Below are 26121 nucleotides of genomic sequence, written 5' to 3'. Positions count from 1 at the left end.
GATTTTATTCACTGGACCCTGGCAGTTGCACCCTAAAGGCAGGACTAAGAAAGCTGGGCTTGATTCTGGGGGCTCAGTGGACTCTACTGCGTTGGGCTGCAAGAGACAGTCTTCACTGAAACAGCAAAAGCTGCTGTAGGCTGCTCCCAGATACTCATTCCCCCCCAGCACACACACACACACACACACACACACACACACACACACACACACAAGTATTTCCCCAATTCCTGCAGGACTCATTGAGAGGCTGGGAAAACAAAGCGAACCAATAGTGCTGAGCTTGAGCCCCTGGACTCAGTGACTGGGCATCTGGAGGGTTGGCGCTTCTAGAAAAAAAAGAGTGTGGCAGGAAGCTGTGCCTTATGATGAGTGACCCAGCTCCTGGTTTGCCCAGAGAAGTCCTGGTTTATAGCTGTGGTCCTGCAATAGCTAATCACATTCCTTTTCACTCATGTAAGTGTCCAGGTGTAGGGATAAATGCATTGGAGGGGCAGGGAGGAGGCCTGGGGACTTGGGATAGAAGTGCTCCAGGGGAGAGGGAACAGCCAGCTGTAGAGGACGCAGCCCCTCCACCACTGGGGGCTGGCAGGTCTGGTGCATGGCTGGGGCTCCATAAATGTATGTTCAGGGTAAGGGGAGAAAACAGAAGAATCAAAATAAATTTCTGTGTACCTATAGATGCCAAAAAATGGATGGGCACTAGGACTAGTTGTGAGAGACTCAAGCAGAGGGAGGTCACGGCCCTTTCTCAGTTCTGGGCCTGGGCTGGGACAGAAGGATAGTGCCCCACCACCACCCCACCATAAGGGGGCAGGAAGAAAGAGGAGGGAGGGTGATGACTGATATAGTAATATGGTCTTTGTTTTTGCAAACTGAAAGTGTGTTTCCAGTTTGGGTCAAATATAAAATTAGCACACACTGTCTAACAAACAACACAGAGAAGCATACAAAATAATACAAAGGAAAAGAAGGAACAGGTCTTCAGCGATCTCATGCTCTTGGAGAGACCCCTCCAGGTGGTGAAGGGCTGTGGACTTCTGGTGAAACACCCCGCTGATGCAGTTAGACTGTCCCATCACTGGGCTGGCTGGAAAGGGCCCAGGACGTAGGAGTGAAGATAAACCAACTCAGAGGCTCCAGAGCTTCAAGGGGCTTAGAAAGCAAAGCGCAGGCCCTGCCCATCAATCCCTTCACCCCTCAAGAAGTTTCCTCCCCTCATTCCTTCTCTGCGGTTGGCTCTTTCTTCACCTGGTGGGGAAAAGGGGTGGGGAGAGGCATCCAGAGGTAGGTCCTAAATGAGCGGACTAAGAGGGACTGGGGATACCCTGAGGAAGCTGTCAAGGAAAAGAAGGTTCCCCAGGGATTTCCCGTGGGGTGGGGCCTCCAGGGATGGCCTAGGAGAACCCTGACCAGGTGAGGCTTAGGCCAGCTGCCTCAGCTGGGGTTTTCATGCAGCCAGAGGCTGCCCCCAACCAGGCAGCCCTGGACTCTGGATTCCTGGGGCTGCTCCTCCCCTGCCCCACCCCCACCCCCAGTCCTCTTGACCAAATGTGCCCATTGGAGTCTCTCTGGACTTGAGGTTGACAATGTAACTAGAACTTTAAAGATCACTTTTGGCCAGGGTGGCCCCTTTTTATTTGCTAAATTCTGTATTTTAGCAACTCTACAGGAAAAAAGGAGCACAACAAACATGCACATGTTACTGACTTCTGCATTCTTGTCGCATCGCACACATACATTTCTCCTGCTGTCTGCAGTGTGCACACACTGTCAACACTTTACAGTAGTTCATGGATCCTCTGTGTTCATGCACATCCCGTTTTCAGTGCGGCTGTGACCTTCCTCCAGGTCACCTACTATAGAGCTCACTGAGCTATTCCCCTCTGTACCAGCATTGGGCTTGAAGTGAACTCAACACCATTGCTCCCATGCTTCCTTTTCTCTCAAGGATTCTTCTGGGAAAGTGGGCTCTCCAAGCCACCCAGTGTGTAGAGTCCTTGATCATTCTTATCATACATTTATGTCCTGCTCTCCAGAAACACTGAATCAGTCAGACTTTAGAGTGTCGCCAGTTTCCCTCTAGCCTTGCAAGTGCTGAGTGTATATATCTGTACGTGTGTGTATAGAAAGAGACTCTGTGTCTGTGTGTTTAGCAGGTGTGTAGGTAATTCCCCCATTACAGATGAGAAAATTTAGGACCAAAGGGATAAAGTCACTTCTCCCAGGGTTGCTCAGCCAGCAAATGGCAGCCCCCAGTCTAGAGGTCACATCTCCTAAGTCCCAGTCCGTGTTCTGTGAGACAAACCACCCTGCCTCTGGTGGTTGCTTCTAGACTTGTAGACAACAGGCTCTTCCTACTTCTCTCATCCCTTGTCCGTGTCGGAAAACAGAAACACGACTTGTCCCCTCATGGTTTCCACGTCATGTAGACCAGCTTCTCGGCTTCAACTGGGCCCTTCTGCAAGCCTATGAGATCCAGGCCCTGAGGAGTTCCTCAGGAGACATCACAGCTGTGGCACAGGCATCCACCTCCTCCCTTCTGCAGCTGATTAACTTCTGGGGTGAATTGGTTATTTTCTGAAAAATAATTTTCATTGATATTCATTAGAGGATAGTAGTAGTAATAGTAAAGAATATTATTAAAAGTTTAACTATTTGATCAATTAATTTCCAAGAAGCAAAAACAAAAACCAAAAAACAATTTCAACCCCTAGATGAGGGGCTTCCAACATCTGCTAAGATTATCTCCCAGTTCACTACCCTGAAGTTCCCTTGAAGCCCTGCTTGGTCAGAGTTCCTCATTCTAAGACCCTGCCCCACAAAAACCCAGAATGTAATTCTCGTTCTTAGAAAAAAATTTAAAGGGAGGTGCAATGGCTCACACCTGCCTTGGGAGGCTGAAACAGGCAGATCGCTTGAGCCCAGGGCTTAGAGACCAGCCTGGGCAACATAGCAAGGCTCCCTCTCCACAAAAAATAAACTGGCCAGGCATGGTGGCACACATCTGTGGTCTCAGCTACTCATGAGGCTGAGACAGGAGGATCAATTGAGCCTGGGAGGTCAAGGCTGCAGTAAGCGCTGATCACACCACTGCACTCCAGCCTAGGTAACAGAGCAAGACCCTGTCTCAACAACAACAAAAACAACAACAACAAAACCCTAACCTTCTTCCACCAGAGAGCTCTGAGAATTATGACCTGGTCTGAGATGCTTTATGAACAGCACCTAACATGGTGCCCAGTACAGAGAGGATGTTCCATAAATGGAAGTCCCTTCCTTGCTCATATATCAGGTTCCCGCCATCTTCTCCCAGTGGCCCCAGGAGACAATCATTACTAGTTATAAACATACAGACATCAACTTTTCAGGTGGACTCTCCCACCTATTACTCGCCTGCTCACCTCTGCCAAAATCTCTAAGTTCTTCTACAGTTATATCTCTCGGCCCTTCCCCTCATGACTCCCAAGGGTACCACCTGGGCACAAATAGGCACAACGGTTTCCTCCACCTCAGTTCCTCAGGAGACATCAGCTTCATTGAGCCAGTCTCCCTTCATCTTTGTTGGCAAAATGGCAGCTATAGAGACTCACTCCTGGTGTCCATGGGCAAATGCCAACAGGAAGAGACAATGCACAAGCAGTGCTCACTAAGCAGGGGTGTTAGTGTGAAGGCCTTCGACTCACTGCTGCCGGTGCAGTCAGATTCTCAGGACACTAACTCCCTACATCTGCAGTGGTCATACATGATTATTTTTTAAATTCCAGAACAGTGCTGTCTAATAGAAATATAATGTGAGCCACATGTGCAATTTTTAAAATCTAGTGGCACATTTTAAAAGTAAAAAGAAACAGGTGGAACTAATTTTAATAATTTATTTAACAAATATATCCAAAATATTATCAATTTAACATGTCACTTAAAAAATGACTGAAATATTTTATAAACTTATTTCATTCTGTCTTCAAAATCCATTCTGTATTTTATATTTACAATACATCTCAATTTGGACGAGCCACATTTCTAGTGTCTAACAGTCACATATGACTAGTGGCTACTGTACTAGACAGTGCAGTTCTAGCACATTAAAGTAAAACAAACAGCATAATCTCAGAATTTTGGAAGGTGCAAAACTGTGGTCCCACAGTTTAGTACTAATTTTCAAGCAAAGCTCAGCATATTTTGTAAAACTGGAATCAGTTTTCAACATTTGAAAATGGAGAGATTTCTCATAAAAATCTAGGTTTCTGGGCTTCTCATTTAAAACTTGGAGATCTGGCAGCACTGGCTCACAATTCCTCTTGGTAGCAACCTGCTGTCACTGAGAAGATGAAACATATTTGCCATGATCCCCATCCCCCTCCCTCTTGAGTTACATTCATTACACTGCAAGTTCTTTCCTTTTTTTTTTTTTTTTCTTCTTTCCAGTGCCTGTGTGGACTCAGAGGCATGTAAGCTCACACAAACTCCACTTTCTATGAAGCATGCAAGGTCATACTTGGATGGGTCATTGAAGAATTACTAATCTGGGGCCATCTTTATACTTGCTACCTACATTACAGCAGAATGTGACAGCAAGAAGAGAAAGAATAAAGTGAGTCACAGAAAGGAAACGGAGACCCTTTAGCACCAAAGCACCCATTCCCATGAAGCAATTATGGATGAAAGACAAAGAAAATAAATTATATTTTTAAACAGAGAATGTATACTGGGCAGAATTAATATAATTTGCCTTGCATATATAGTTTTGTTTTAGATTGTTACTTGGTGGGGTAGCATTCCAAGATGGCTGAATAGGAACACTATGATCAGCAGCCCCCAGCGTGATCAATGCAGAAGATGGGTGATTTCTGCATTTCCAACTGACAGTGGGCGCAGCCCACACAGAGCGAGTTGAAGCAGGGCAGGGCATCGCCTCACTCGGGAAGCACAAGGGACCGTGGGATTTCCCTTTCCTAGCCAAGGGAAGGCGTGACAGACTACCTGGAAAAATGGGGCACTCCCGACCAAATACCGCACTTTTCCCAAGGTCTTAACAACCAGCAGACAAGGTGATTCTCTCCTGTGCCTGGCTCAGCAAGTCTCATGCTCCTGGAGCCTTGCTCACTGCTAGCACAGCAGTCTGAGATCAATCTGTGAGGTGGCAGCCTGGCTGGGGGAGGAGCGTCTGTCATTGCTGATGCTTGAGTAGGTAAACAGAGCCAGGAAGCTCGAACTGGGCGGAGCCCACCACAGCTCAAGAATGCCTACTGCTTCTAGACTCCACCTTTGTGGGCAGGGCATAGCTGAACAAAAGGCAGCAGACAACTTCTGCAGATGTGAAGAGAGCAGTTGTTCTCCCAGCATGGCATTTGAGCTCTGAGAACGGACAGACTGCCTCCTCAAGTAGGTCCCTGACTCCCGTGTAGCCTAACTGGGAGACACCTCCCAGTAGGGGCTGACAGACACCTCATATAGGCAGCTGCCTCTCTGGGATAAAGCTTCCAAAGGAAGGATCAGGAAGCAATATTTGCTGTTCAGCAACAGCCTCTGCTGGTGATACCCAGGCAAATGGTCTGGAGTGGACCTCCAGCAAACTCCAACAGACCTGCACCTGAGGGACCTGACTGTTAGAAGGAAAACTAGCAAACAGAAAGGAATAGCATCAACATCAACAAAAAGGTCATCCACACCAAAACCCCATCTGTAGGTCACCAACATCAAAGACCAAAGGTAGATAAAACCACAAAGATGGGGAGAAACCAGAGCAGAAAAGCTGAAAATTTTAAAAATCAGAGCACCTCTTCTCCTCCAAAGGATCACAGCTCCTCGGCAGCAATGGAATAAAGCTGCATGGAGAATGACTTTGACGAGCTGACAGAAGTAGGCTTCAGAAGGTCAGTAATTACAAACTTCTCCAAGCTAAAGGAAGATGTTGAAACCTATCGCAAGGAAGCTAAAAACCTTGAAAAAAGATTAGACGAATGCTAACTAGAATAAACAATGTAGAGAAAACCTTAAATGACCTGATGGAGCTGAAAACCATGGCACGAGAATTTTGTGACACATGCACAAGCTTCAATAGCTGATTAGATTAAGTGGAAGAGAGGGTATCAGTGATTGAAGATCAAATTAATGAAATAAAGTGAGAAAACAAGGTTAGAGAAAAAAGAGTTAAAAAAAATGAACAAAGCCTCCAAGAAATATGGGACTATGGGAAAAGACCAAATCTATGTTTGACTGGTGTGCCTGAAAGTGATGGGGAGAATGGAACCAAGTTGGAAAACACTCTTCAGGGTATTATCCAGGAGAACTTCCCCAACCTAGCAAGGCAGGACAACATTCAAATTCAGGAAATACAGAGACCACCACAAATACACTACTTGAGAAGAGCAACCCCAAGACATATAATTGTCAGCTTCACCAAGGTTGAAATGAAGGAAAAAGTGTTAAGGGCAGCCAGAGAGAAAGGTCGAGTTACTCACAAAGGGAAGCCCATCAGACTAACAGCGAATCTCTCGGCAGAAAATGTACAAGCCAGAAGAGAGTGGGGGCCAATATTCAAAATTCTTAAAGAAAAGAATTTTCAACCCAGAATTTCATATCCAGTCAAACTAAGTTTCATAAGTGAAGGAGAAATAAAATCCTTTACAGATAAGCAAATGCTGAGAGATTTTGTCACCACCAGGCCTGCCTTACAAGAGCTGAAGGAAGCACTAAACATGGAAAGAAACAACCGGTACCAGCCACTGCAAAAACATGCCAAATAGCAAAGACCATCGATGCTAGGAAGAAACTGCATCAACTAATGGGCAAAATAACCAGCTAACATCATAATGACAGGATCAAATTCATACATAACAATATTAACCTTAAAGGTAAATGGGCTAAATGCCGCAATTAAAAGACACAGACTGACAAATTGGATAGAGTCAAGACCCATCAGTGTGCTGTATCCAGGAGACCCATCTGATGTGCAAAGACGCACACAGGCTCAAAATAAAGGGAAGGAGGAAGATCTACCAAGCAAATGGAAAGCAGAAAAAAAGCAGCAGAGGTTTCAATCCTAGTCTCTGATAAAACAGACTTTAAACGAACAAAGATCAAAAGAGACAAAGAAAGGCATTACATAATGGTAAAGGGATCAATTCAACAAGAAGAGTTAACGATCCTAAATATGTATGCACCCAATACAGGAGCACCCAGATTCATAACAAGTCCTTAGAGACTTACAAAGACACTTAGACTCCCACACAATAATAATGGGAGACTTTAACACCCCACTGTCAATATTAGACAGATCAACGAGACAGAAGGTTAACAAGGATATCCAGGACCTGAACTCAGCTCTAAAACAAGCAGACCTAATAGACATCTACAGAACTCTCCACCCCAAATCAGTAGAATACACATTCTTCTCAACACCACATTGCACTTGTTCTAAAATTGACCACATAATTGGAAGTAAAGCACTCCTCAGCAAATGTAAAAGAAAAGAAATCACAACAAACTGTCTCTCAGACCACAGTGCAATCAAATTAGAACTCAGGATTAAGAAACTCACTCAAAACCGCTTTACTACATGGAAACTGAACAACTTGCTCCTGAATGACTACTGAGTAAATAACGAAATGAAAGCAGAAATAAAGATGTTCTTTGAGGCCGGGCGCGGTGGCTCAAGCCTGTAATCCCAGCACTTTGGGAGGCCGAGACGGGTGGATCGCGAGGTCAGGAGATCGAGACCATCCTGGCTAACACGGCGAAACCCCGTCTCTACTAAAAAATACAAAAAAAAAACTAGCCGGGCGAGTTGGCGGGTGCCTGTAGTCCCAGCTACTTGGGAGGCTGAGGCAGGAGAATGGCGTAAACCCGGGAGGCGGAGCTTGCAGTGAGCTGAGATCCGGCCACTGCACTCCAGCCTGGGCGACAGAGCGAGACTCCGTCTCAAAAAAAAAAAAAAAAAAAAAAAAGATGTTCTTTGAAACCAATGAGAACAAAGACACAACGTACCAGAATCTCTGGGACACATTTAAAGCAGTGTGTAGAGGGAAATTTATAACACTAGATGCCCACAAGAGAAAACAGGAAAGATCTAAAATTGACACCCTAACATCACAATTAAAAGAACTAGAGAAGAGCAAACACATTCAAAAGCTAGCAGAAGACAAGAAATAACTAAGTTCAGAGCAGAACTGAAAGAGATAGACACACAAAAAACCCTTCAAAAAATAAATGAATCCAGGAGATGGTTTTTTGAAAAGATCAACAAAAGTGATAGACCACTAGTAAGACTAACAAAGAAGAAAAGAGAAAAGAATCAAATAGACACAATAAAAAATGATAAAGGGGATATCACCACCAACCCCACAGAAATACAAACTACCATGAGAGAAAACTATAAACACCTCTACGCAAATAAACTAGAAAATCTAGAAGAAATGGATAAATTCCTGGACACATATGCCCTCTCAAGACTAAACCAGGAAGAAGTTCAGTCTCTGAATAAACCAATAACAGGCTCTGAAATTGAGGCAAGAATTGTTAGCATACCAACCAAAAAAAGTCCAGGACCAGATGGATTCACAGCTGAATTCTACCAGAGGTACAAAGAGGAGCTGGTACCTTTCCTTCTGAAACTATTCCAATCAATAGAAAAAGAGGGAATTCCTCTCTAACTCATTTTATGGGGCCAGCATCATCCTGATACCAAAGCCTGGCAGAGACACAACAAAAAAAGAGAATTTTAAACCAATATCCCTGATTAACATCAATGCGAAAATCCTCAATAAAATACTGGCAAACCGAATCCAGCAGCACATCAAAAAGCTTATCCACTACAATCAACTCGGCTTCATCCCTGGCTATGCAAGGCTGGTTCAACACATGCAAATCAATAAATGTAATCCAGCAAATAAACAGAACCAAAGACAAAAACCACATGATTATCTCAATAGATACAGAAAAGGCCCTCGACAAAATTCAACAGTCCTTCATGCTAAAAACTCTCAATAAACTAGGTATTGATGGAACGTATCTCAAAATAATAAGAGCTATTTATGACAAACCCACAACCGATATAATACTGAGTGGGCAAAAACTGGAAGCATTCCATTTGAAAACCGGCACAAGACAAGGATGCCCTCTCTCATCACTTCTATTCAACATAGTGTTGGAAGTTCTGGCCAGGGCAATCAGACAAGAGAAGGAAATAAAGGGTATTCGATTAGGAAATGAGGAAGTCAAATTGTCCCTGTTTGCAGATGACATGATTGTATATTTAGAAAACCCCATCATCTCGGTCCAAAATCTCCTGAAGCTGATAAGCAACTTAAGCAAAGTCTCAGGATATAAAATCAATGTGCAATAATCACAAGCATTCCTATACACCATTAACAGACAAACAGAGAGCCAAATCATGAGTGAACTCCCATTCACAATTGCTACAAAGAGAATAAAATACCTAGGAATCCAACTTACAAGGGACGTGAAGGACCTCTTCAACAAGAACTACAAACCTCTGCTCAATGAAATAAAAGAGGACACAAACAAATGGAAGAATATTCCATGCTCATGGATAGGAAGAATCAATATCATGAAAATGGCCATACTGTCAAAAGTAATTTATAGATTCAATGCCATCCCCATCAAGCTACCAATGACTTTCTTCATAGAATTGGGAAAAACTACTGTAAAATTCATATGAAACAAAAAAAGACCCCGCATTGCCAAGACAATCTTAAGCCAAAAGAACAAAGCTGGAGGCATCATACTACCTGACTTCAAACTAGTCTTCAAACAAGTCTACAGTAGCCAAAACAGCATGGTACTGGTACCAAAACAGATATATAGACCAATGGAACAGAACAGAGCCCTCAGAAACAACACCACACATCTACAACCACCTGATCTTTGACAAAACTGACAAAAACAAGAATTGGGAAAGGATTCCCTATTTAATAAATGGTGCTGGGAAAACTGGTTAGCCATAAGTAGAAAGCTGAAACTGGATCCCTTCCTTATACCTTATACAAAAATTAATTCAAGATGGATTAAAGACTTAAATGTTAGACCTAAAACCATAAAAATCCTAGAAGAAAACCTAGGCAATACCATTCAGGACATAGGCATGGGCAAGGACTTCATGACTAAAACACCAAAAGCAATGGCAACAAAAGTCAAAATAGATAAATGGGATCTAATTAACCTAAAGAGTTTCTGCACAGCAAAAGAAACTACCATCAGAGTGAATAGGCAACCTACAGAATGGGAGAAAAATTTTGCAATCTACCATCTGACAAAGGACTAATATCCAGAATCTACAAAGAACTCAAACAAATTTACAAGTAAAAAACAAACAACCCCATCAAAAAGTGGGCAAAAGATATGAACAGAAACTTCTCAAAAGAAGACATCCATGCGGCCAACAGACACATGAAAAAAATGCTCATCATCACTGGTCATCAGAGAAATGCAGATCAAAATCACAATGAGATACCATCTCACGCCAGTTAGAATGGTAATCACTAAAAAGTCAGGAAACAACAGATGCTAGAGGATATGGAGAAATAGGAATGCTTTTACACTGTTGGTGGGAGTGTAAATTAGTTCAACCATTGTGGAAGACAGTGTGGCGATTCCTCAAGGATCTAGAATTAGAATTACCATTTGACCCAGCAATCCCATTACCTGGTACATACCCAAAGGATTGTAAATCATGCTGCTATAAAGACACATGCACACGTATGTTTTCTGTGCCACTATTCACAATAGCAAAGACTTGGAACCAACCCAAATATCCATCAACATATATACCATGGAATACTATGCAGCCATAAAAAAGGATGAGTTCATGTCCTTTGCAGGGACATGGATGAAGCTGGAAATCATCACTCTCAGCAAACTATCACAAGGACAGAAAACCAAACACCACATGTTCTCACTCATAGGTGGGAACTGAACAATGAGATCACTTGGACACAGTGTGGGGAACATCACATACTGGGGCCTGTCAGGGGGTGGGCTTGGGGGAGGGATAGCATTAGGAGAAATACTTAATGTAAATGATGAGTTGATGGGTGCAGCAAACCAACATGGCACATGTATACCTATGTATCAAACCTGCAGGTTGTATACATGTACCCTAGAACTTAAAGTATAATAACAATTTTTTAAAAGATTGTTACTTGGTGATATAAACTTTCATGGAAAAAATTCTTAATGTCATATTTCAGAGTGCAACCATCACCTACTATAAAATTTTAGACGTAGACATGAAATGTTTCATCCATACAGATAAATTAAACACAAACTCAGTGGACCCTTTTGAAGAATTGTCAAGGATTTCTGATTGGTAATTTTCCATGGTTTAGTTGGAAAGATGAGTCGACTTTGCAAGGATGGCTAGATATCACTTTTTAATAGTTTGGAGTATTATCTGTAAGTAACACAAATGTAGAAATGCAGCTAGGCTATGCTAAAGTCATAGCGGAGAGAGGGGAGGTGGCAGTATTGATTCACAGCTCAAGAATGTATATGGGATTCAATGGACATTAGTGATCTGCTTCTCACACAGCACTGTGGGGAAATGCATAGACTCAGATAATCTGCCCACTTTAAAAATCTTGGCTTGAAATAAGAATAAAAGTTAAAAGCCTTACGAAAGGGAATGTCTGTAGGAACAGACATCAGAATGATGTAGGAAGAATGGTAACAGAGAACAGGGAAGCAAAAGGTAGTCAAGGGTAGTGACGTCTATCTGCCATGGATGAAATTGGTCATACTGTCATAGAGTCTTCCAGTCTCTGGTTTCATCTGAGCTATTTCGTTTTCTCCAAAAGCTGATTTTAGGGTGTGGCTCGCGATGCATCAGGATTCCTAGGAGATCTTACCAGTTGAGGACTCTTCTTGTGTACCTGAAATCCTATAAGTTATTAACCCTTTACATGGTTCTTTCCCTGTCTCTTTACCCTGTTCCTCACTAACAAGGCACTGGGTCTTGGGAAGATCTTCATTCCCCTGATCTTGAGGTAGAGAGAAAAACTCTTCTGGCCCCCTGATAGAACTAGAAGAGAAAACATAAGAGAAAGTGTTAAGAGTGTAGTTGCCTGTAAGAATAAGCATGGACAGCAGAGTTCAGAGAGAAATCACAACAGAAAACCACCTGGTGGAGCCCAGCTGAGGAAGGCTGAGGAAGGCTGAGCTTTTTACCGTGTATGAGAAAGAAGAGCTATTGATATGCCTCAGCCAGAAATGCACCCTACCACTACCATCGCTTTGGATTAGGTCAGGGAATTCCTCTTTTATTGCAGGTTTCTACTTCCACTTATGTCAGAGGAGTGCCAATCAGACCAACACTCCTCAGATAACAACTTTTAAAACTGACCCAAATGTTAAAAACAGATTCTTAAATCATGGTAGAGCAACTGAAAGTTCATGCTTGGAAGAAGGGAATGTCACTGGGTGAGTTTCCCATTTTTCACAGCTCCTTGCCTGAAAGCAGGTCCCACTTGGTGCCATAAAAAGTTTTATTGTTTTTGGGCCAGGCGCGGTGGCTCAAGCCTGTAATCCCAGCACTTTGGGAGGCCGAGACGGGCGGATCACAAAGTCAGGAGATCGAGACCATCCTGGCTAACACTGTGAAACCCCGTCTCTACTAAAAAATACAAAAAACTAGCCGGGCGAGGTGGCGGCGCCTGTAGTCCCAGCTACTCGGGAGGCTGAGGCAGGAGAATGGCGTGAACTCAGGAGGTGGAGCTTGCAGTGAGCTGAGATCCGGCCATTGCACTCCAGCCTGGGCGACAGAGTGAGACTCCGTCTCAAAAAAAAGTCTTATTGTTTTTGAAAAGCCAAAAAACAGAGATTGGTGCAAACACAGAAGTTATAAAGTAAGAGGAAAAATCCCAAAAAGGAGAGAGCCAGAAAAGGTGAGCTATAATTCTGTACATAAATTCTGCCCAAATATCTGATTGACCTTCGAACTGTGTGAGGTGCAGGTGTGGGGAAAGCTCCTACCAGTCTGTCTAAGGCTAAACAGTCTAAAAGATACCAACTGCCTACTGCATAGGAGACCAGAGTTGAGTCTGTCTTCCAAACTAACTGCTTACTAAAGCAAGCAAACAAACAAACAAACAAAAACAAACAATAGTTTTCAGAGGAACATGACAGAATCCAAAATCTCTATAACATATTTTTGGCAGTATCCAGACTATAATCCAAAATCACTAGACATACAAAATATAGGAAAATGTGACCTATACCAAATACAAAACAATCAATAAAGGCCAACCTTGACATGACCCACCTAGTGAAATTAGCAAAGATTTTAAAGTAAAGCAGACAAAGGTATTATAATGATCCTCAAAGACAGAAGAAAATATTCTTATAATAAATGACCAAATAGAAAATCTCAGCAGAGAATATTTACTATAAAAAGGAAACAAATGGAAATTCTAGAATTGAAAAATACAGTAACTGAAATTTAAATACAAAATTCACTAGACGTGCCTAAAATCAGACTGGTGATAACAGAAGAGTCAGGGAACAAGAAGATAGGTTAATAAAACTATTCAATCTGAAGAATAAAGAAGAGGAAAAGAAGTTTTTTATAAAAACAAATGGAGCCTCAGGGATCTACGGAGACAATATCTGAAGGTCTAATATAAATAAGATTGGACTCACAGAAGCAGAGAAGAGAATGAGAAAAAAAGAAAACCTGAAGAAATATGGGCTGGGAGCAGTGGTTCATGTCTATTAAGCCCAACACTTTGGGAGGCCAAGGCAGTAGGATATCACTTGAGCCCAGGAGATCCAGACGAGCCTGGGCAACATAGGGAGAACCCCATTGCTGCAAAAAATAAAATAATTAGCTGTGACCAGGCGCAGTGGCTCATGCCTATAATCCCAGCACTTTGGGAGGCCAAAGCGGGAGGATTGCTTGAGCCCAGGAGTTCAAGACCAACCTGGACAACATGGCAGGACCCTGTCTCTACAAAAAATTTAAAAATTAGCTGGTTACTCTGTCACATGCCTGTAGTCCAAACTACTCAAGAGGCTGAAGTGGGAGGATCACTTGAACCCAGAAGGTCGAGGCTGCAGTGAGCCATGATCACACCACTGCACTCCAGCCTGAGTGGCAGAGTGAGGCCCTCTCTCTAAAAAACAAAAAGAAGAAAAAAATGGCTGATATTTTTCCAAATTGTAGCTTAAAAATATACACATTTACAGATTCAAGAAGCTCAATATACTATAAGCAAGATAAATATAATGCAAACCCCATCTAGGCATGTTATAATTTAACCGGTGAAAACCAATGGTAATTTAAAATCAGCAAGAGAAAGAGAACCCATTTCACATAGGAGAATGATGTTAAAAAAATCATGGCTGTTTACTTATCAGAAACAATGTAAGCTAGAAGACAATTGACACTTTTAAAGTAGTAAGAGCTGGGTGCAGTGGCTCTTGCACATGTCATCCCAGCACTTTGGGAGGCTGAGAAAGCGGATTGTTTAAGCCCAGGAGTTCCAGACTAGCCTGGGCAACATAGCAAGATGCCATCTCTATTAAAATAAAATGTTATTATTTTTGAAATATTATAATTAATATTTAAAATAAAAATATAGTAAGAAAAAATTGTCAACCAAGAATCCAGCAAAAATATCCTTCAAGAATGAAAGCAAAATAAAGACATTTTCAGATAAAAGAAATCTAAGAGAATTTGTTACTAGCAGATCTACATTACTAAACCTATGACAGAAAAAAGACAAGAAGTTTTATAAAATGACAGGAAGCCCATACCAGATGGAAATGCAGATCTCAGAAAAGAGGAAAGAGTTCCAGAAATGGTAAATATGTGGGTAAATATAAAAGATTATTTTAAATACCTTAAAAATATATATGACTATGTAAAGCAAAAATTATTCCAAGGTTCTTCCAAGATTCTTACATTTCATGTGAAATGATATAGTATTAATTCTAAGTAGACTGTGAAAAGTTAAGAATATGTATATTGTAACTCCTAGGACAACCATGAAAAGGTAATGTGAAGAAGAATAACTAAAAAGCCACTAAAGTGAAATTCAAAAAAAAAATTTTAATTAACCCAAAAAGAGGCAGAAAAAGAAGAACAGAAGGGGGGAAAAAAACAGAAAATAAAATCATAGACCTAAATTCAACCATATCAATCATTAGATTAAACTTAATGGAGGCCGGGCGCAGTGGCTCACACCTGTAATCCCAACACTTTGGGAGGCCAAGGCGGGTGGATCACCTGAGATCAGGAACTCAAGACCAACCTGACCAATACGGTGAAACCCCGTCTCTACTAAAATACAAAAATTAGCCAGGTGTGGTGGCATGCACCTGTAGTCCAAGCAACTCGGGAGGCTGAGACAGGAGAATTCCTTAAACCCGGGAGGCAGAGGTTGCAGTGAGCCAAGATCACGCCACTGTACTCCAGCCTGGGTGACAGAGCGGGACTCCATCTCAAAAAAAAAAAAAAAAAAAAAAAAAAAAAAAAAAAGTTAGTGGACTAAAAATACCAGTTTAAAGGCAGAGGTTATCAGAATGGATTTATACCAAAAAATACTAATAGAAAAGAATGACTATATGCTGTCTATAAGAGACACACCTTAAATATAAATATACAGATAGATTTAAAGTAAAAATATATATTTAAAAAAAAGGATATACTGATACGACACTAAGAAATATTACCAGAGGTAAAGAAGAGCATATCATAATGATAAAAGACTCCATTACTTGGGAAATCATAACAAAATTTGAATACACTTAAATGTCAAAATGTGAATAAACTTAAAACAGAGCCTCAAAATACGTTAAGGAAAATTTGACATAGAGAAACAGGCCAGGTGTGGTGAATCATGCCTGTAATTCCAACACTTTGAGAAGCCAAGGCAGGTGGATCACGAGGTCAGGAGTTTGAGACCAGCCTGTCCAACATGGTGAAACTCCTGTCTCTATTAAAAATACAAAAATTAGCCGGGTGTGGTGGCAGGCGTCTGTAATCCCAGTTACTCAGGAGGCTGAGGCAGGAGAATTGCTTGAACTCAGGAGGCAGAGGTTGCAGTGAGCCAAGATTGCGCCACTATACTCCAGCCTGGGCGACAACAGTGAAACTCCGTCTCGGAAAAAAAAAAAAAAAAAAGAGAGAGAGAGAAACAGACACGCCCGCACTCATAGTGGCATTTTGATATACTACTCTCAATATTAAAACAACTATACAAAAAAAAAAAGACAAAGATGATCTGAACAATACCATGAAACATTTTGACCTAATCGATATTTATAAAACACTTCCCCAGTAACTGCAGAATACATATCCTTTCATGCTTCAAGGTACTTTGAGACCCTCACGTTCTTGCTGAAGGGTAAGAAAGGCCCACCCTCTTTCCCGGGGTTTGATATATCCCATTGCCTTTATGCATAGCAGTAAGTCATTCAGTGATTCAGAGAAGGATGGAGAACTGATAAAAAGGACACTGCCAAGCTTTATGACAACAAATGATTCAATAAATATAAAGTCTTCGAACAGTATCTGGCACTTAGCTCTGTCGTTATGACTACCCGCAAGTATGGGAGAGAAGGGAGATCTGGCATTAGGATAACAGAGTGGAGGAGTGTCCTGAAGACTGATTTATAGTGAGAATTATTCCTCCTGTGTAGGGCGAGAAAGCAGGGCCACAGAGATGTCACAAGGATGACTCCTTTCAGAAACAGTGACTCCAGGCTGATAAGGAGCTATGGGCATGTATAAGTTGCAGACAGTTCTGGCTTTAGTTGCTTTCTAGAAGCTGACACTGGCTCCCTTCTCCCAGGAGAGAACTGTGAGAATTCCCTAGGGTGACAGGGATGGGGCTTTTTGATTTCGTTTTTGTTGTTTTTGTTTGGTTTTGCTTTGCTTTGTTGCACTACTTTGTGTGGTTGAGGTCTGAGGGTTGGGGTGAAACATCTGCAGAGGCAGCCAGAGAACATGGGGGAGCTGTTGGAGGCCTGCTTTTGGGTTTCCCCCACCATTGTATGGGTGCATGGGTCCTATACCCACTGGAGAGCCCCAAACCTGTGGTCCAGGGCCCTCAGGAGTAAGATAAGAATTCTGGCCTCATGAGGATCTGAGAATACAGGTAGGGTCTCCTAAACTCAGGCACTCACTATGAAGGTCCAGATTATTGTCTCTTCACCCCACCCTATCCCACCAAAATCAAAGCACAGTCCATGCCTCCTATGTACATCTTCACTCTGAGAACAATGAGGCTTTTGGCATGTGAATTGAATAAGTTGGGTTGGAACATGTTATTGGGTGTAGTTGCTGTTACAATTGTGGGAAGAGGCCAAGAATGCTCAGCAAGCCAATCTGGGAGGGGAAGACCATGAGTGACTCCTGCAATGCTGAGCATCCTGGGCTGGGCAACACATCTTCTCTCTTTGCCATCCCAGGCCCTGGGAGAGAGCAGAGGTGGCCTGCCTCAGGAAGGTCACCACGCCCTGGAGAAGGGAGATTTCTTCCAGTATCTCTAGTTAGAAATGAAGTCTTTTGTAAGTATTTCTCTCCCCTCTCTGTGCAAGTGCCTATAATCTCATGATGGAAACATGGAAACATGTGTCCATGCCCAGCTAAGGTCCAAGCTACATCTGGTCAGTGTTAAACTGAAAGGAATAAAGAACTACTCTATTACCAAGGTGTCTGGGAGGACCACCACGGGGCAACAGGAGTACTGGAGCAGCCGGCCCATTTTCCAGACGAACAGTGGCACGACCACAAGGATCAGCATGAAGCCAACAAAGGCAAACAGGGCCAGTACCAGGGGAATGGCCTCTCCTGAAAACAAAAGATAAAAACAGGCTTAGAAAACAACAGTGAAGATTAAATCTTCAATCCTGAGCCTCCCCCAGTTTCCTGGAGTTGACTCTGCACATTGGCTAAGACGGCAGACACCATCATCCTGAGATTTGATGTGTGCCTTAGTGACCAAAATTACCACCATTAAAAGCATTTTTCTAGAATCCAGATTAAGGCATGGTTTCCAGAAAGCCCCAGGGAAGATTAAAATCTTTTTCTTGTGACACAAAAGGGAGGAGTATCATGTGTTAAGCCAATTGCTGTGTTAGCACGTACCTTGGCACCACTGCCAGGAGGAAGGCAGAGTGCCAAGCCCTGGGCAGGATGAGGGAGAGGTATTGAAAGAAACAGCACAGAATGGGGCTGGGCGGTAACTGAAAACAAAGTATGTTTCACAATTCACTCTTGGCATTGATTCATGTTATGGAGGAAATGGTTCAGAAAACAGTCAGAAAATAACTACAATATATCAAGCCCCTATTTTGTGTGCTAGGGCTACTGTTGCTTTCCAGAACTATGCTAGGGGCTGGATGTGTAGTTGCTTGTTCTTCACAATGAGTGTGAGTACCCCTGCTTTTATAGAAGAGGAATCTATGCTCAGAATGGTTAAGTGGCCTACCCCAGGTTACCCAGATAGGACTGGCTCCTAAGCTCACAGTCATTCTACCAAATAATTGTAGCAGAAAAGGCCAGATTTGAGCATCTGGAGATGTGGAAGAGGGTACAGGTTATTTTCCCATCTCTCTTGAGCAACACAATTAGCCTCTTTGGGCCTGGCTACTCACCTGCAATGTGAAGGGTAGCCCAGTCAATGAGACTGGAGAAGCTGGTGGACTTGTGGCTGGGGGCATTGTACATTGTTTCAATGATTTTGGAAAATATTTTGGTGGTACGCATCAAGAGATACACAAATGTTCATAGCCTTTCATCCACTCCTGCAATTTTTAATTTTTAATTTTTGTAGTATATAGTGGGTGTATATGGGGTACATGAGATGTTTTGATACAGGCATGCAATGTGAAATAAGCACATCATGGAGAATAGGTAGCCATCCTCTCAAACATTTATCATTAGTGTTACAAGCAATACAATTACACTCTTTAACTTATGTAAAAATATACAATTCAATTATTGTTGACTATAGTCACCCTATTGTGCTATCAAATAATAGGTCTTATTCATTCTTTCTGTTTTCTTTGTGCCCATATCCTCACTTCTCCCCAACTCCTGAAATTTTAATTCCAAAAACTAATCCCAAGGAAGGAAACAGCTATATACATAAGTCAGTTCTTAGCAACATCTGAGCTAGAGCAACAGCCTTTCATTTACATATATTGACATATACATATGCTTTTTTTTAAAGACAGTCTTGCTCTGTCACCCAGGCTAGAGTGCAGTGGTGCAGTCTTGGCTCACTGCAACCTCTGACTCCTGGGTTCAAGCGATTTTCTTGCCTCAGCCTTCCCAGTAGCTGGGATTACAGGCGTGTGCCACCATGCCTGGCTAATTTTTGTAGTATTAGTAGAGATGGGGTTTTACCACATTGGTCAGGCTGGTCTCAAATTTCTGACCTCAGTTGATCCACCTGCCTCAGCCTCCCAAAGTGCTGGGATTACAGGCATGAGCCACCACACTCAGACCTTTAAAAATGAGGTAGAACCACCATTCTGAGCAAACTATCGCCAAGGACAGAAAACCAAACACCGCATGTTCTCACTCATAGGTGGGAATTGAACAATGAGAACACTTGGACACAGGGTGGGGAACATCACATACCGGGGTCTGCCGTGGGGTGGGTGGAGGGGGGAGGGATAGCATTAGGAGATATACCTAATGTAAATGATGAGTTAATGGGTGCAGCACACCAACATGGCACATGTATACATATGCAACAAACCTGCACGTTGTGCACATGTACCCTAGGACTTAAAGTGTAATTTTTAAAAATGAGGTAGATCCATATGTATTGACATGAAAAGATGTTCACAATATACTACTGAGTGAAGACAAGCCAAGTACAGAGTAGTAGGTACAATATCATCCCTTCTATGTGTGTGAGCATTGGTACCACACAGAAAACGCCTGGAAGATTAAACGCCAAACTCACTGACGGAAACCTCCTGAGTAATATGCGGAAGAATGGGGCACACTCATCTCTTCATTTATTTATTTATTAAAATGAGACGAGGTCTCGCTATGTTGCCCAGGCTGGTGTTCAACTCCTGGGCTCAAGCAATCCTTCTGCCTCAGCCTCCCAAAGTGCTAGGATTACAGCTGTGAGCCATCATGCCTGGTCCTGCCCCTTACTTTATATGTTTTGGTGTTGTTTGGATTGTTAAGCAAGCTTGACTTGTATGATTTTATAAAGTAGTATAAAATAGTAATCAGGAAATCTGCATGAAAAATGTTATGCATATGACATTTGTGAAAAAGCAGGCACATAATGTATATGTTATAGGACTACAGCATGTGCCTACACATGGGAATGACTGAAGGATGATGCCCTCAATGAGCCGGGTGTGGTGGCTCACACCTGGAATCTCAGCTCTTTGGGAGGCCAAGGCCCAGGCAACAGAGCAAGACCTTGTCTCTACATATGAAATAAAATAAATTTTTTTAGAAAAATAAATAAATAAATGTACTACAAAATTAAGGTAATAATTAGTCTTTTAAAAAAGATAATAGTTTTTTTTTTTTTAAAGACTAAAAGGCAAAAAAAAAAAAAAAAAAGACTAAAAGGCTATACACAAAAATGTAACTAGTGACGTTTGAGTGACGGATCATGGGATGTAGGCTCTTATTTGGTTTTGGTTCTTTTCAAAGGGTTATTAAACATTGTAGGTTTTCTGACCTTAAAATATTCAAGGGAAAAGAGTAATTCAAACGAGGATTCTCTAGACTTTCCATAACGTCCCTTTCAGATGAAGAAGGCTGTGGCATTATACAATGTAGTGCCTCCTTCCAAGGTCTGACCCTCTGAAGCCTGTTCTGAACCCTCTGCAGCCCGCTGTGAACCCTCTGAACCCTCTGCAGCCCGCTCTGATTCTCAGGCAGTGACTATCTGGTAAACTAGTCTTGCAACACCTGGCCCCCAGGCCTAGGAAGCTTTAAGGGGGAAAGTGTTTCAGACAGCTGCTCCTAACCCCACCCAGCTCCAGGGTGGACTCCTACCTCTAGGGAATCAGAGTGACAAACATACTTTCACCATGGGAACCCACCCAGTCCATGAGGGAGGTCAGTGAAATTAAGGGAAAACTCAGAACCAAAGGAACCCAGCAGGCCTCTGAGATATGACCAGGAGGGGCTATCACCTGTGCAGGGCTCCAGGGACAGAGAGGCCAGCCTTACCTTGCACCTCCACACATTCTGTCTGGCTGAAGGCACTGTACCTCCCAATGGCCTTCACGAATGTCTGGGCCTTCACACAGTATGCAGCCCCTGGCTCCATGGTTTCTAGGTGCACTGGAATACCCCCGCTCCTCACCATTTTGACATGTTCCTTTGAGAGACCAGAAAACACAGTTATTGGTCAAGTGCAGTGGCTCACACCTGTAATCCCAGCACTTTGGGAGGCTGAGGTGGACAGATCACCTGAGGTCAGGAGTTCAAGACCAGCCTGGCCAATACGGTGAAACCCCGTCTCTATTACAAATACAAAATTAGCTGGGCGTGGTAGCAGGTGCCTGTAATCCCAGCTACTCAGGAGGCTGAGGCAGGAGAATTGCTTGAACCTAGGAGGCAGATGTTGCCATGAGCCAAGATCATGCCGCGGCACTCCAGCTTGGGCGACAGAGCGAGACTCTATCTCAAAAAAAGGAAAAAGAAAAGTTATTCCCAGAAGGCAGCAGGACTGGAAAGGGCAAAAAGTGCCAAGGAAGGAAAGTTGCAGATACTTCCTTTCCGGATGCACACAGAATGTTCCCTCTCACTTATGCATACATTCATTCAATCATATTTATTAAGTACCTACTATGTGCTAGGCGCTGCTCTAAGCACAGGGACCTAGCATTGAACAAAATGGACAAAGTCCTTGCTCTCATAGAGCTTACATGGGGTGAGACAGACGATGAAAAAGTACACATCAGGTGGTGATAAGGACCGTGAAGGAAAAAGCAGAGCAAAGAGATGGTAACGAGGAGGCACCATTTTAAACAGAGTGGTTAGAGAAGGCTTCTCTGATAGGGTAACATTTGTGCAGAGACCCTGACTTGAGCGGGGGCTTGGCATGGCCACTGCTGCCAGGGAGTCAGTGCAGTGGAGCCATGAGCAGCACCTCCTCACTCATCCACCCATCTGTCCATCCATCTGTTCACCCTTCCACCTCCATGCCCCTCCCTAAGGCTGTGCTCCTCATCTGAACCTGTGGAGGCTTGCCTGAACCAAGCCTAGATGACTCAGGGTACATGCTCCCCTCTTAGCCCTGGCACTGCCAGTTACCTAGGGTGGGTAGGGGGCTCCATCCCAGTGAATCTGAGGGAGCTGCATGCTTCCTCCTGCACAGGCTCTGCCCTGTCCCCAACACTACTCCATCTGCCTGGCTGGCAATGCCATATCCTACAGTGGGCTCTTGCCTAGCAGGGGTAAATACTGAAACTCAGTGTTGTACCTGCCCACACCACCTTTCATGGGAACCTACCCAACCTACAGCCCTCTTTGAATGGGTGGTGAGGCACGTGCTCTGAGTCCAGATACTGCTATAAGATCAAGGGTACCCTTGGCCTGAGAAAGGTCCAATCAGGGGCGAGCTGGCTACCAGCAACCCCTGAAGCTTGGCCTGATAAGACGAGCAAGACCAATTGGATTCTTCTTCTGAGGATTTGGTCTTGGGAAACTGAATACCGAGAACTAGAAGCAGGGACAAAGGAGAGAGGACACAGTGAGGAGGAGTCAGGCCTAAGAGGCCTAGAGGGGCACGGGGGCACATCATAGGCATGAGTAGGAAGCATTGATGAGGGATCACAGCCTGGAATAAGCTAGGAAAGGGCCACAGAAAGTGTGCAAGAGCAGGGACCCACCACAGGGGAGCAAGGGCTCTGGGTAAGCGAGGCTGTAGCCTGGCCCTGTGCCAGCTCTGTTCATAGATCTGTGAGAGCTCCTTATTGCACCGTATTAATCCCTGTGATAAAGCCTATCTTTGCTTGTGCTGCCTGGAGTGGGCCTCTAAGCCCACTGTCCATATGCTTGGACAGAGTCTCCACAGGTCTGAGTGTCCTCTAGTTCCTGCTCATGCTTCACTCCTTGAACTGCTGCTGCTTGTCTGGCTATTCCCTCTGTGAGGGCTGGCCTCCCAGCCATCCCAGGCTGTAGGACCCTTCCCATGGGGAAGGCAGCACCCCACCTGGGCATTCTGCGTGGCCCACCTGCTCATAGTTAGATGGGTTTACTCATAAGCCAGCTCCTGGATCCCTGCCTCTACCTCTTCATCCTGCCAAGATACACACCCTCAGGAGGTTTGTACCAGCCTTGTGTGCTTTTGAAACGATCCTGTTGATCTAGAAATCCTGACTGCTGCCCCTAAGTGGCTGAGGAGATGAGCTGATGAGGGAGAAAAAAGGCATTGAAAAGATATTGTGCATCCAGCTAGGTTAGAGTTTAGGGTAAGGGGGCAGCCCCACACTTCAGCAGATGTGGCCTGGAAAGGCTCCCAGCCAAGGAATGATTGAATGGACCAAGGCAGTTCTTTGGAGAAGAGACTGATGGGGTGGTCAGCATACCCATCTTTTGCACACTTCACCCAGAACTGCTCATCCCCATGTCACCCAGTGAGCACTGCAGGGGCCGCCTTCCTTTGCTCACCCTCAGAGATCTGTGCCTTCTTTCCCGAAGCCTGACCCAAAGGCCAAGGCTGGAGTCTCACCTCGGCACCAGGCTCCCTCCTCCAGTAGGCCACAAGGAACTCAAACTGGGGCCCCAGGTCATCCAGCTCAATAACCAGGTGGAAGCCATCTTTGGTGATCTCCATCCCAGGTGGGGTAAGGATGGCTGTTGGCAAGACAACAGGAGAGTCAAAGCCAGCCCCAGACAGGGCTGATTTCCCTGGAACACAATGACCGTGACATCTATGGAAATATTTCAGTCTCTGTAGGGAAGGGAGGGAGTCAGCTGTAGCTTCAAGCTCATGGAAACATGTACACAAATACTCTCCTGTATGCAGCAGGTGCTCAGGTGCTGTATGCTCAGGTGCTTTTTGAGTGATGAATGAATGAAAAAACAAATGACAAATACTATAATTCTCTTCTTTTTTAATCCTTTAATAAAGTCCACTGTTCCTTCTCCAGGAGGCACATATACACAAGAAAAGTGATTAAAAACTCCAGTAAACATTATCTCTTGCTCTTTTAAAATTTTATGATCCATGCCCCCTCCTGTCACCACTTTTTCAGCAAAAATCGCTCCTCACTTTGGCTCACTAAGTGAGCAGATGCTATATTTTAATGCTTGCCAAATGCCTATGTGAGCTCAGGTCTATACTGAACAGCCAGGCCCGGTCTTTGCCCCTTAGGAATGAGCATATCTGGAAGGACCACGTGCATTCCCACAACTCACATAGATCTGTGGCATGTACTGGCTACTGACAACTTTCCCGTATCAGCAGATGAGCAGACCATGAATACGGCTGGCCATTCTATTCTCAGCCCAATTCTATTTTTCATCTCATATCCTGAGTAAGGGATGCTGGCAAGTTACTGGCTTTTCTTTTTTTTTCTTTTCAGACAGGGTCTCACTGTCACCTAGGCTGAAGTGTGCAATGGCACTAGCATGGTTCACTGCAGCCTTGAACTCTCAGGCTTGGGTAATCCTCCCATCTTAGGCTCTCAAGTAGCTGGAACTACAGGCACACATCACCACACTCAGCTAATTTTGTTTGCATTTTTTGTAGAGATGGGGTTTCACCACATTGCCCAGACTGGTCTCTAATTCCCGGGCTCAAGCAGTTTGCCCACCTCGAGCTCCCAAAGTGCTGGGATTACAGGAGTGAGCCAATGCCCCCAGCCCACAGGCTTTTTACAGATTCCAATAATCAACTCTAGAAATTACAGCATAAGCACAAACATTATCTTTCGTATTGTAAGGTCCCCAGCAGAGAGGCCCACAGCCCTTGTGAATACCTTACCATCAGCAGACCAAGAGCAGAAGGCCCACACAGATAGTCTCTACACCCTGGTTACTGGTGATGGAGTTATACCTGCCTCTCAGACCCAGATACTGCAGGACCAGAAGGGCCACCCTGATCACTGGTCTTGGATTGGAAAGTGGGCTGGGGCATGCTCTGGGCTAAATCTGCCTTCCCTGGGGTCAGTGGACACTCAGAAGAAAGGCAGTGCCTAGAGGGAGTTTTCAGAGAACAAAGCCTTTCCCCCTAGCCTCCCTCATCAGAGAAGTGTATATGCTTGGCTGTTGGAGAGCTACCTGGATGGGGGTCAGGAGGACTTGGGAAGTCAGGGCCGACTGTACAAAACACATTCAGTGCTGAGATTCATATGACCACTCAGCACCACTAGCACTACCTCTGAAACACCTCCAGAAGGGAAACAGATATTTCACTCCTCGACTTTTCTGTCAGATATGATTAGAATTGGGTCTTCTGATCTCCATCTTTATTGAGACCAGAATTAGAGAAAATAATCTGAAGTTTCAATTCAGAGGAGAGTTGTTCGACAGCGTTAGGGCAGGAACCTCTGTCCTATGCCTTCTGCATGCTTATCTCATTTAATCTGCCCAGGAAGCTTTAGAAGGTAAACATTGTTCCTGTTTTTTTATGGGGGGGGGGCAGGTGGGGGCGGTTTTTTGTGACGGAGTCTCTCTCTGTCACCCAGGCTGGAGTGCAGTGACACGATCTCGCCTCACTGCAAGCTCCGCCTCCCAGGTTCATGCCATTCTCCTGCCTCAGCCTCCCAAGTAGCTGGGACTACAGGCGATGGGGTTTCCCTGTGTTAGCCAGGATGGTCTGGATCTCCTGACCTCGTGATCCACCCACTTCGGCCTCCTAAAGTGCCGCGCCCAAAGTGAACCACCGCGCCCAGCCTAACATTGTTCCTGTTTTACAGAGAGATTAAGGGACATGCCCAGAGTCACAGAGTTAGTCTACAGAATGTGAGCCCATTTCTTTCTACATTTCTACCTCCCTCGTGTGGGGTGTTTAGTCTCTTTACTAGTGGATCTCAACCCTGGCTGTACATAAAAATAATCTGGGAAGAATTTTAAACTCCCAGTGAACAAGATGCATGCAGATCATTCAAACCAGACTCTCTGTGGAAGGGCCCCAGGCATAAGTGATTCTAAAGCTC

General features: G+C 44.0%; 1 protein-coding gene across 1 annotated transcript in view; it reads right to left on the bottom strand.

The window, feature by feature from the left end:
* Positions 1-1602: 1602 nt before the first annotated feature.
* Positions 1603-26121, bottom strand: part of IL20RB (interleukin 20 receptor subunit beta) — a 47939-nt gene continuing 23420 nt past the window's right edge. The window contains exons 4-7 of the mRNA XM_010364814.2: positions 23691-23815; positions 21182-21332; positions 17670-17812; positions 1603-2580 (exon numbers count right to left, since the gene is read on the bottom strand). Coding sequence (XP_010363116.1) covers positions 2470-2580; positions 17670-17812; positions 21182-21332; positions 23691-23815 — 530 coding nt within the window. The 3' untranslated portion in view covers positions 1603-2469. The remainder of the gene's footprint in view (positions 2581-17669; positions 17813-21181; positions 21333-23690; positions 23816-26121) is intronic.

Source organism: Rhinopithecus roxellana, chromosome 1 (assembly GCF_007565055.1).
Source record: "Rhinopithecus roxellana isolate Shanxi Qingling chromosome 1, ASM756505v1, whole genome shotgun sequence".
NCBI classification, from domain to species: Eukaryota; Metazoa; Chordata; class Mammalia; order Primates; family Cercopithecidae; genus Rhinopithecus; species Rhinopithecus roxellana.
The sequence above is the reverse complement of the archived record's forward strand: the minus strand, read 5'-3'. Positions and strand labels throughout refer to the sequence as shown.